Source organism: Cupressus sempervirens, chromosome 4, assembly GCF_028749045.1.
Source record: "Cupressus sempervirens isolate cs-2001-9-10 chromosome 4, ASM2874904v1, whole genome shotgun sequence".
Taxonomy (NCBI): Eukaryota; Viridiplantae; Streptophyta; class Pinopsida; order Cupressales; family Cupressaceae; genus Cupressus; species Cupressus sempervirens.
Window position 1 is genome coordinate 45,605,790 of NC_143121.1, and position 12,334 is coordinate 45,618,123.

A 12,334-nucleotide genomic window follows, 5' to 3' on the forward strand; every position below is an offset into this window, starting at 1 on the left:
GTTAAGGTTGTCAATTAAAATTTAAAATGTTTGAAATGTAATAAACCCAACCATAATCTTAATTATGATATCTAGGCCTTGATCATTATCATAAAGCCTAACCCTAATAATAATACAACCTTACCTAATCCAAATCCTAAGCATAATCATAATTTGAATTGAAAACCCTAAACCTTAATCCCAGGCTCAAACACCCTAATAATTATTGTAATGAAAATATAAGATATATTTTGGTTATGATTATGTTTTTATTATGCTTAAAATTAGGGTTGGGATTTTATATAGTTATTAGGATTAATATAGTACATTAAAGTTTAGGGTTAAAGTTACAATTCAATTGAAGTTAGGTTCATGGTCAAGATTGCTTTTATAAAATGCATGTTTTAGCCTTCACCCGAGCTCTAAATCTTTGTAACCCTAAATCCTATATACTAAACCCTAATCTAAGTCCTACCATAAAATATAGTCCTAGATGGGAAATCTAATAAAAAATGTAAAACTCTAATTTCATATTTTTTAATCCTTTCATAATCCAAACTATATACTTTATCATTATCCTAAGTGCAAAGTAGACCTTTTGGCCAAATATTTCATATATCATAATCAAAACTACAACCTTTTCCCTATTTCTAATTATAGTCTAACCCTAATGCAAACCAAAACTCTATTTTGACTCCTAAGTTTAATTGTAATCATAATCTAAACTCTATTCCTTAGTTCAAAAATATATAATCTAAGCATCATCCCAAACTATAATTTTTAACCTATACCTTAAAGTTATCTTAATAATAGATTTACTCCTGCCCTTTTCTCAAAACCTAACCATAACATTAACTATAATTACCATTCTAAAACTAACCTTAATCATAAATCATAAATGTAATCATAATCTTAAGCATGCCTTTACTCCCTAAATGATAGTAATCATACCTTTAAAATGTATCCCTAACCTTAATACTAACCATAACCCTAATCCTTACCCTACCCCTAACCCTAACCCTATTCCTTACTTTACATGTAAACTTGACTGTCATACTAATCTCTTCTCTAAACACCAACCCTTACCATGATACAAACCTTAAACCTAATCCTTATCCTATGGTTTATCCTAACCATCATACTTCTCCTATTTGTAAACCTTGCACCCTATCCCTAACAATTTATCCTTACCCTAATCCCAACCCACACTCTATTCTTGGTCATAACCCAAAATATCTTATTAATCCTAGCTCAAACTTTAATCATAACCCTAACCTGAACAATATCTCTCGACCCTAACACTAACCTCTTAACCCTAGTCCTATTTATGCCCCTAAAGCTGATCATGCTATTAATGTTAACTCAAAACTCAATAAGCTAATGTAAACAAAAACTCAAATGTCAATCGTAAATTTAATTTTAATTACTTGAAAAAAAAAACATAAGCACAAAAAATCATTATTTTTAAAAGAAATCTATTTTTCTAAACATATTTTGAAATGAACATCATAGAATATGGTAAAAATATTTAATATTTAATAATATAATTTATTATAGATTAAGTATATATTTAACTATAAAAAACACGATTGCTAATAACTTATATATATATATGCAATCAACAGATATCCTTGTCCAAGACACCTCGAAATATATCTCTTGACTTATTTTATATATAATATATAAAAACTAATATATGACTAGTAATATATACCTATTTCCATCACCAAAAAGGATCAATACAGCCATCAAATTGAAGACTTGAACTAATAATATATGTCTATTTTCATTCACCAAAAACACACAAAATGTAGGCGTTACAAGGAAAGTCGATAGTCCATGCAAAAGACCTTCCATTTTTTTCAAGGGCAAAGCAGGGTGATCCGTACGCTCTAATTATAATATAACTATCACTATTTGAAACGCATGCGTTTCAGATTCTCCCCACAAATACGAAACGCCAGGAGCTCGTTTCGTAGAGCCTGGAATGCATGTAGACCGTCCCCTTACGATATCTTTGTCGTCGACATTACTTTTACTTCAATGGGCCCACTCACGTCTTATCCGCGTAATGTTAACATTTATTTCACCGACATATAAATGCCACGCCCCAGCAAGCCGCGTCAGTTGTTTTTGAAATCCTATAAATTGGCCTTCGCTCAACACTCATTTTCCATGTAACTTTTTGAGCTATTTACGCAGCCGTCTCTATCTTGACAAGTATCTCAATTTCTTGAGAATGGCGGATTCAAACGCAGCAGAGCATAGGGGTCGCGGTTTATTTGGCTTGTTTGGGAAGAACAAAGAGGAGGAGACACATCAGCAGCATGGTGCTGTCGTGGAGGGAGACGTGGCGGGTGTAGCTCCTCATGAGCAGGGACACGTAGGCGAAGGCGAGGAGAAGACAGCAGAAGGGGGACTCATGGGAAAGCTGCATCGCAGCAAGAGCTCTTCTTCAAGCTCTGTACGTTTATTTTGCCCATCAATGCTTTCGTTTCTAAGTTGAATAGATCAGATGGAATACCAATGTGCTTGGATTTGAATCGATTTTTTAACCCTTCTGAAGTGCTTGTATTACGCAATAGCTGAATTAATTATGGAGCCCCTGTTGTTCACGGTATCCATACCCTCAACTATCCTGTTATGGTCTCTCTCTTTTTGTTAGGGCGTAAGGTTTTGTGTTACTGAGCGGTGATCTTTTATTTGGCTTTTGGAAGTGCTATTAAAATTTGACCAACGGATCACAATCCCTTCATCTTTTTAGATTTGGTTGCATTTTGTTCCACCTTTTGCCTAACCAAATATTTCAATTTTTTGCATTCTATTGAAATTCATCCTACCTTACGTACTTTTATTGGTTAAATGATTACACGGATCGGTCTCTGATCTGTTGAAATGCTGTGTGTGTACAGTCCAGCGATGAGGAAGAAGATGAGAAGGGAGAGAAGAAGAAGGAGACAAAGAAGGGTGGATTGAAGGACAAGTTGAAGCTTCATGGAGACAAGAAAGAGGAAGAAGAAGACGGTCATGTGAAGGCTGAGGAAGAAGGGGGCGAGAAGAAAGGGTTGACGGAAGAGATCAAAGAGAAGCTCCCTGGAAACCACAAAGAGGGAGAAACAGAGCATTGAAAGAGCAAATGAATTTTATTTTTTGGGTTGTTTCATCTTATAACGAGTTGTGTGTAGACCATCTTCTGGTTTGAAGCATACTGTGGATTGTATGTATGCTGTGTTTTTCTATATATAATAAAGAGTGTGACGGTGTTGGTTCTGGCTTGTAATTGCAATGTTTCAATGAGGCCTCTGTTTCTAATGGAGACGCGTTTAAACAATTTTTCCATAAGAAATTTGGACCAGCATGGGCTAACCAACATAATTTGTTTATTTTAAAACGTGAAGTTAAAAAGTCTGATCATATCATGGTGCATTGATAGGTTTCAAAGGAACTCAACTTATTTATGGATAGATTACTCAATACGTGTGAATACTTTTGTATAAGTACACACATATAAGGAATTTAGCACTTAGATTCATAGGTCTAATAATAACTGAGGAATCTTACTGTCATAGATATCAGTAATATCTCTTTATCAAAAGGAAAAACTGGCTCTTACTATCATAGATACCAGTACTATAGCAAATCGTATATATACAGGTTTGGATTGTGGGCAGCAATTTTTTATATTTGTTATTAATTCAAAATTATTTCCAACTTATTTGACTACAGAGTCAATATTTGCGTTATTCAGGGAACCAAGGTTCCCATTTTAAGTTTTAAAATTCTTTTATTTTTAATATATATTTTAAACAATCTTTAAGTTTCATTCCTCCAAAATTAATAGTCTTGGAACTTCTGTCATGAGTTTTTTTTTATGACTGATTGGTCATCATAAAACCTTTCACTTTATGTTTTATAAATTTTAATATTTAATCAAATATAAGTATAAATTAGTAATATTTACATAAATCTCATATCTCAAAGTTTATAAATATATATGTTTTATGAAATAATATAACATTCTACAAATAATTATCAATTATTATTGGCCCCTTTTTCTTGTAAGATTGTTAAAGATTAATAACAATTGAAATATTAGTATGCAAAATATAAGTTTAGAAATTTCTTAACTTATAATAGAAATGGTAAAAAATAGTGCAATTTCCATGTAGAAAGAAAAGCGGGCCAATAATAGAAATGGTTGAAAATAGAGAGATGATGTAATTGTAGATGTATAAATCTAGTCGATTCAACTTCATCAGTTAAATAACTTCATCAATTCTATATAAAACATTGAGTAGTCCTTTCATCTTCATCATTTTCGTAATGACAACTCTTAATTATAATAGCAAACAATGAATCTGCCAATTTAAGAACCTGGCAAACACTCAATGATAATCTAAACCCTCTCTCTTAATATAAAGAAAAGCAAAGTTGTTATAGGCAATGTGGTGTGGTGTGCTTGTAGCTAGGCCTCAAATTTTATAGCTGTATTGGTCATTTTTACATAGTGAAAATTTGTTCGATCGTATTGATTTAAATTTGTTATAGGGAATGTTGTTTATCTTTTGATAAATATTAATTGCCAATTCTATAATAATTGAGAATTATTATTAGTCCCACCTATTTATAGGCAGAGACTATAGTTTTCAATTCACTATTTGGTATTAATCTTCATTTTGATAGTTGTGCAGTGTGCAAGAAAAATCATTTATACTATGGTCCAGGTAAAATGTTTCATTAAATGAAATTTTTGAATTTAATTATGTTCTATTTGATTGGATGTGGCCATTATTCCAAGCAGTCTTTTTATTTTCTTATTAAAGAAATTCAAGTGAAAATACCGCACCAAGAATGGTGGCATTTGGTAAAGGAAAAGGCAACAAACATGTCATTTTAGAAGTTTTGAGTGGCATTATGCTACATGCCTCATGACATATGTCATCGCACTATAAGTTGTTTCCACCTCCTCCACGTGTAACTTCCATTTTTGGCAAAATTAGTTGTGGTAGAGATTAGAATTGCCCTAAAATGAGGTTGAGCCTTTTGTAATTTCTAGCTTCTGTATTTCTCCTTTTGATTATTTTCATTTATAAAATATATGACTATCTTGCTTCAATTTAAGAACTTATCTTACTAATTTGTTTATTTTAACAAGAAGATAGCTCCAAAAGATTTGGAAAAATATAGTTCACAATGTATGGAAGTGGACATAAATTATTTTCAATGTTTAAAGCTTTAGGTTGAGGGTTATTCTTATGCCTAGATTTTAATTTTAGGGTTTAGGGATTTTAGAGTTTACAGATTTGTTTGTTTTATTGGATTCATCTCATAAGCAAATTTCAAGTCTTTTGTTAGGCAAGAGCCTACAACACATCGATAATGTGCGAGCCTCTCATCGGAGAGGTCTTGGGTTCGAATCTACCCAAGATTAACACATAATAATAATTAATCTAACAATAATAATAAAATGAATAATAAATAATCTAGGCTCTGGTCGATTACCTATCCAAAAATAAATAAAAAATCAAGTCTTCTGCAGAAATAAAAAGATTATATTCTAAACTGATCCATAGCTTCTTGTTTCTTCAACTATATCATATTCATATTAATATAATAAAAAATTATTGATATTCATTTTTTACTTTTATATATACATACTAAACTATAAATTCAAAAACTATACCTACATCAAAAGTTCAAAAAATTTCATAATCTATTTATTTATCATAAACTAAAATTTCAATATTATTTCTATTTGAAATAATAATAATAATAAATATTTTATATGTTTATTTTAAGCGAGTATTAATATAAAGAAATGCATGAAAATAAGTCTTCAACATTTATGTCAATAAAGATAAGTTCAATGCAATTTAACAAATAACAAATATGAGACTATTTCTTTTTCATAATTTCCTAATATTTATTGTTTCTTTTTTAACAAAATCTACGAGTCTTGAATTCTCATCAAACCCTCTAATGTTTAACATGGGATACAAGAGAGTAAGTGCATTTGTAAATTTTCTGATGAATTTGAATAAAATCTTAAAAAAAGCGGAAGAAATAATAGAGAGAATAATTGAATATTTTTAATATATTGGTTGTGAGCTAAAAAAGGACCATTGACCTCCTCTTATTATGTAAAGAAAAAAAAAACTTATAATTTTAGAATCAACATTATAATTTAATGCATAAAGAAATCTTGATAAGATTATTAGATATAGGTGGATACTTATATTTCCCATTAGTGTTATTCATTTTACTATTCTTAAATTCTAAAACTATCACATTAATAAAAAAATGAGCACAAGAAGTATACACAATAAATTTCTATTATTTAAAATAAAAAATAAAAAAACTTATGCAATTCTTATAATCTATGATTTTATTAATAACTTAATTATTTTCAATTTTGACAAGATTAATTTTGTTTAAAATCTAGTAAATATTTGACAATCATCACAATCATATTTATCCACTAGGCGAGACTCCAGCTCTACCGAGCTCTTGTTGTTTAAACTTATTAGTACTCAGATGCATCCAATTAAGTTGGATTTTACATTTGGATTCATTATTAATGCAGCAATTTAATGACTTTGCAATTGGAGTTAGTAATTTTAAAAATATTTCTTTATAGTTTTAAATTAAAAAAATCTTAATTTTTTCTTTTACATATATAAAATTAAGAATACTATTATAGTCAATATTCTCAATATTCATAAATATTTTCTTACAACTTTAAATTTTTTTTAAAAATGTTTTCTTTGGTATATATAAATTTAAGAATAGTATTAAGTCAAGGGTATTAGCTTTCTTTCAAAAAATGAGTTTTAGGTAACAAAAGTTCTAATAATTATGAAAGACTAGCAATTGCAACTCATTACTTTTAAAATTATTTGATTTTTTATATTAGATGTACATGTAGCCTTCTATTTGCCAAAATTAAATATTATATTATATTTAAGTATTGAAATATAAATAATCTGATGAGTTGATATATTGAAACAAAACATAAAATTTAGTTATTCAATTTAAGAATAAGATTAAGAATACACATAAATGTTACTTTTAATTAAAATGGTAAACTACATATTTCCTATGTAAAAATAAATATATAAACTTTTTTTTTAAAACATTTACAATTCTATATGGACATGGTTAGAGGTGGGAGGGGGGGAGATGGAGAAAAAGGAAGGGAGAGAGATGAGGTAAAGAAAGAAATAGGATATCTAGGGCCCAAAATAGATGGAGACATAGATGAAAAGAGGAAGAGTAGAGTGGAGGGAGGGAAGGATGGAGATAGAGAGATGGGTAATAATCAGAGGGGAAATGCTAGAGAGAGTGAGACAAGGGTGGAATGAGGGTGAGACGTGAAGGAGACATCAAATGATATGATCAAAGATAAAAGACACATAAGAGAAAGATAGCATGTGGTAATAATAGGGGCGGACATAATAGATAGAGAGTGACAGAAAGGGGAGAGGGTATGATATTTGAGGTACACATGGAGAGAAAATGCTCTAGATAAAGAAACATGAGGGAGGGGACATATGAAGAGAGTGAGATAGATATAGAGAATAAATGGGGGGAAGATATTATGAGAGGAGGGGGGAACAATGTGTGTGTGTGTGTGTGTGTGTGTGTGTGTGTGTGTGTGTGTGTGTGTGTGTGTGTGTGTGTGTGTGTGTGTGTGTGTGTGTGTGTGTGTGTGTGTGTGTGTGTGAGAGAGAGAGAGAGAGAGAGAGAGAGAGAGAGAGAGAGAGAGAGAGAGAGAGGTGTTTAGGAGAGTAAGAGACATGAGGTAAATATATCTATGGTATATAGGTGAAAGAAATGGTTAGAGGTGGAGGGAGATAGAAAAAAGATAGAAGGGACAATGGGGAGAGATGATGTAAATAAAGAAAGAAGATAATAAAGGCCTAAAATATATGGAGATGATGATGGGGGAGAGAGAGAGAGAGAGAGAGAGAGAGAGAGAGAGAGAGAGAGAGAGAGAGATGTATTTATGTGTTTAGGAGAGTAAGAGACATGACGTAAAGATATTTATGCTAAATAGGTGAAAGAAATGGTTCAAGGTGGAGGGAAAAGGGGAAAATGTAGAAGGGACAGCGGGGAGAGATGATGTAAATGAAGAAAGAGGATAATTAGAGCCTAAAATATATGGAGGCGATGATTGTGGGGAGAGAGAGAGAGAGAGAGAGAGAGAGAGAGAGAGAGAGAGAGAGAGAGAGAGAGAGAGAGAGAGAGAGATGTATTTATGTGTTTAGGAGAGTAAGAGACATGAGGTAAAGATATTTATTCTAAATAGGTGGAAGCAATGGTTCAAGGTGGAGGGAAAAGGGAAAAATGTAGAAGGGACAGTAAGGAGAGATGATGTAAATGAAGAAAGAGGATAATTAGAGCCTAAAATATATGGAGGCGATGATTTGAGAGAGAGAGAGAGAGAGAGAGAGAGAGAGAGAGAGAGAGAGAGAGAGAGAGAGAGAGAGAGAGAGAGAGAGAGAGAGAGAGAGAGAGGAGAGAGAGAGAGAGAGAGAGAGAGAGAGAGAGAGAGAGAGACTACATAAGGAGATATGTATGTGTTTAGGAGAGTAAGAGACGTGAGGTAAATATATCTATGGTAAATAGGCAAAAGCAATGGTTAGAGGTGGAGGGAGATGGAAAAAGGGTAGAAGGGACAGTGGGGAGAGATGATGTAAATGAAGAAAGATGGTTATTAGGGCTTAAAATATTTGGAGATGATGATGGGGAGATGAAGAGGAGAGAGAGAGGGGGGGGGGGGGGGGGGGGGATTGTTTGGGGGGGTTGGGGTTAGGAGCTAGTTAGAAGGAGAGGGTTATTATTTAGTGAAAGACTATTTATGCTAAATAGGTGAAAGCAATAGTTCAAGGTGGAGGGAAATTGGAAAAATGTAGAAGGGATAGTGGGGAGAGATGATGTAAATGAATAAAGAGGATAATTAGAGCCTAAAATATATGGAGGAGATGAGAGAGAGAGAGAGAGAGAGAGAGAGAGAGAGAGAGAGAGAGAGAGAGAGAGAGAGAGAGAGAGAGAGAGAGATTACATAGGGAGATATGTATGCGTTTAGGAGAGTAAGAGACGTGAGGTAAATATATTTATGGTAAATAGTAAAAAGAAATGGTAAGAGGTGGAGGGAGATGGAAAAAAGGTAGAAGGGACAGTGTGGAGAGATGATGTAAATGAAGTAGGGCCTGAAATATATGGAGATGATGATGGGGAGATGAAGAGGACAGAGAGAGGGGGGGGATTGTTTGGGGGGTTTGGGGTTAGGAGCTAGTTAGAAAGAGGTTATTATTTAGTGATAGAATGAGAAGGTTAGGAAAGAGAGAGAGAGAGAGAGAGAGAGAGAGAGAGAGAGGAGAGAGAGAGAGAGAGATTTTATGGGTTAGTAAGAGAGTGGGGGTAGTGGTTACTTAGAGAGAGAGAAATCACTTAAGGGTAATAAGTTAGGGAGAGAGAGAGGTTAGGAGTTAGTGAGAGAATACTAGAGGTTAGGAATTTGTAAGAGAGATATCTTATAATTTATTTAGTGAGATAGTGAGTATTTGTGTGTTTGAGAGAGAGAGAGAGAATTAAAAATATGTTACCATTTGTGTTTACCTATTGGTTCTATATTTGGGAAACAATGACTACCTATTTTAGACCACACTTAATTCAATTGACGAAAAAATTTAAAAAATTATTTCATAGGATTGGTTTGTCTATATCATTTTGTAGATCTCTGCAATATCTTTCTAACGCATTTTGAATGGAGTCAATCAGTCTCTGTATGTGAAAGTTATGGCCTCTGGAGTAGAACCCATTTTTACTTCTTCAAAACCCAATTAGAATTTGAAGAAGTAAATTTTTACTTTTTCAAAACCTAATTGGATTTTAAAACCTAAGAGATTTTTAATGTACTTTTTGATTTGCAAAAACTAAATGGGTTATTTGAATCCTAGAAACTCGATTAGGTTATGGCTTGGTAAAAGCATAGGGAATCAACCCAAAGGCTTGGTAGACTATTTTTCCCTCCATTTTTTTCCTTTAGACATTTTTTCATCTTTTCAAATGAGCTCTCATCTTTTCATTCATCAATTTACTAATGGTAATGTGGGTATTTCTAAATTGCCGCCATAATCTTACATGTCCTCTTAACTTTCTAACCATATAATTTTTTCTATTTTTGGACAACCATTATCATTGTAAACTTTAATTATTTTTAGCAATGTCTTGATGTTCCTCACAAACATATGGCTACCTTTTTTAATAACATTTGATATAATTACCAAATTCAAATAAATCACATATTATTGTTCTACACTTGATCTCATACACTTTTTTTTTCAAAATGCTTTCATTTTCGATTATTTTGATGCAAGTTATGCTCAACACATGAACAAGTACCAAAATTTCAAGATGTAGTCAATTCAATAATTCATAATTTTAAAAAAAGTACAATCTCTAAATATCACTCTTAATTATCATCTTACCAAAGGGATTTGCAAAATACTTAATATAATTATGTCTTTTGTGTTACACACGAAAGCAACTATGTTTTATTTTCTAAAAAAATCAAGAACTTTTTTTCATGTTGCATGGGGTTTGACCCACCTAATCTTATCCATCTTGTGAAAATTCTATTAGTTTAGAAAGTAGATTCATAGTAAATTACAATTTATATGTTTTACATATTTTTCCATATTGAGTGAATGACCCTCAAAAGTCTAGTCCAAGTTCAAGTTGACTTGATTTCAGAAAAAAGGTGTCCACTTACACCCCCTTTTTATACACCATCTTGGTGCACTTTTTTGATCTCATTTTGGTTTTGACAAGGTAGTGATAAAGAAACTTAAGTCATTACTTAACAGAACTCAGTATGTGTCGAGTAAGTAGTGTATGTCGAACAATATACATAGTTAGTGTTGAGTAGATGGTATGTGTCGGGTCACTCAAGTGTCGAGCAAGTCATCTATGTCGAGTGACTTAGATACCAAGTAAAATAGTGGATGCCAAGTCATTCAATTAAAATAATTTGTTTATTTTAAAATGTGAAGTTAAAAAGTTTGATCATATCATGGTGCTTAAGGAGACGGGGAATGCATTGATAGGTTTCAAAGGAACTCAACTTATTTATGGATAGAATACTAAATACTTGTGAATACTTTTGTATAAGTACACACATATAAGGAATTTAGCACTTAGATTCATAGGTCAAATAGATATCAGTAATATCTTTTCATCAAAAGGAAAAGCTGACTCTTACTATCATCGATACTAGTACTATAGCAAATCATATATATATATATATATATATATATATATATATATATATATATATATATATATATATATATATATATATATATATATATAGGCTTCTAGATTGTGGGCAACAATTTTTTATATTTTTTATTAATTCAAAATTATTTCCAACTTATTTGACTAAAAAGTCAATATTAAATGGACATGCAGTCTTCTATTTGCAAAAATTAAATATTATATTATATTTAAATATTTAAATATAAATAATATGATGAGTCGATATATTGAAAAAAAAACATAAACTTTAGTTATTCTATTTAAGAATAAGCTTAAGAATATACATAAACCTTATTTTTAATTAAAATGGTAAACTACATATTTCCTAAGTAAAAACTAATATTTAAACTTTTTTTTAAACATTTACTTGTATATGGACATGGTTAGAGGTGAGATGGAAAAAAGGGAAGGGAGAGAGACGAGGTAAAGAAATAAATAGGATATCTAGGGCCCAAAATAGATGGAGACACAGATGAAAAGAGGAAGAATGAAGGGAGGGAGGGAAGGATGAAGATAGAGAGAGAGGTAATAATAAGAGGGGAAATTCTAGAGAGAGTGAGACAAGGGGGGGGAATGAGGGTGAGACATGAAGGAGACATCAAAAGATAGGATCAAAGATAAAAGACACATAAGAGAAAGATAGTAGGTGGTAATAATAGGAGCAGACATAATAGATAGAGAGTGACAGAAGGGGGAGAAGGTATGATATTTGAGGTATACATTGGAGAGAAAATGCTATAGATAAAGAAACATCAGGGAGGGGACATATGTAGAGAGTGAGATAGATATAGAGAATAAATGGAGGGAATATATTACGATAGGAGGGGGGAAAGAAAGTGAAGAGAGAGAGAGAGAGAGAGAGAGAGAGAGAGAGAGAGAGCGAGAGAGAGAGAGAGAGAGAGAGAGAGAGAGAGAGAGAGAGAGAGAGATGCATGTATGTGTTTAGGAGAGTAAGAGACACGAGGTAAATATATCTACAGTAAATAGGTGAACGAAATGGTTAGAGGTGGAGGGAGATGGAAAAAAGGTAGAA

The 12,334-nt window shown here is 32.1% G+C and overlaps 1 protein-coding gene across 1 annotated transcript; it reads left to right on the top strand.

Moving 5' to 3' along the window:
• The first annotated feature begins 2,218 nt into the window (after window positions 1-2,218).
• LOC149559858 (uncharacterized) lies at window positions 2,219-3,107 on the top strand. The gene is made up of 2 exons (XM_089827499.1): window positions 2,219-2,443; window positions 2,892-3,107. Exons 1-2 carry the CDS (start codon window positions 2,219-2,221, stop codon window positions 3,105-3,107), a joined length of 441 nt encoding a protein of 146 aa, XP_089683625.1.
• Window positions 3,108-12,334: the final 9,227 nt, after the last annotated feature.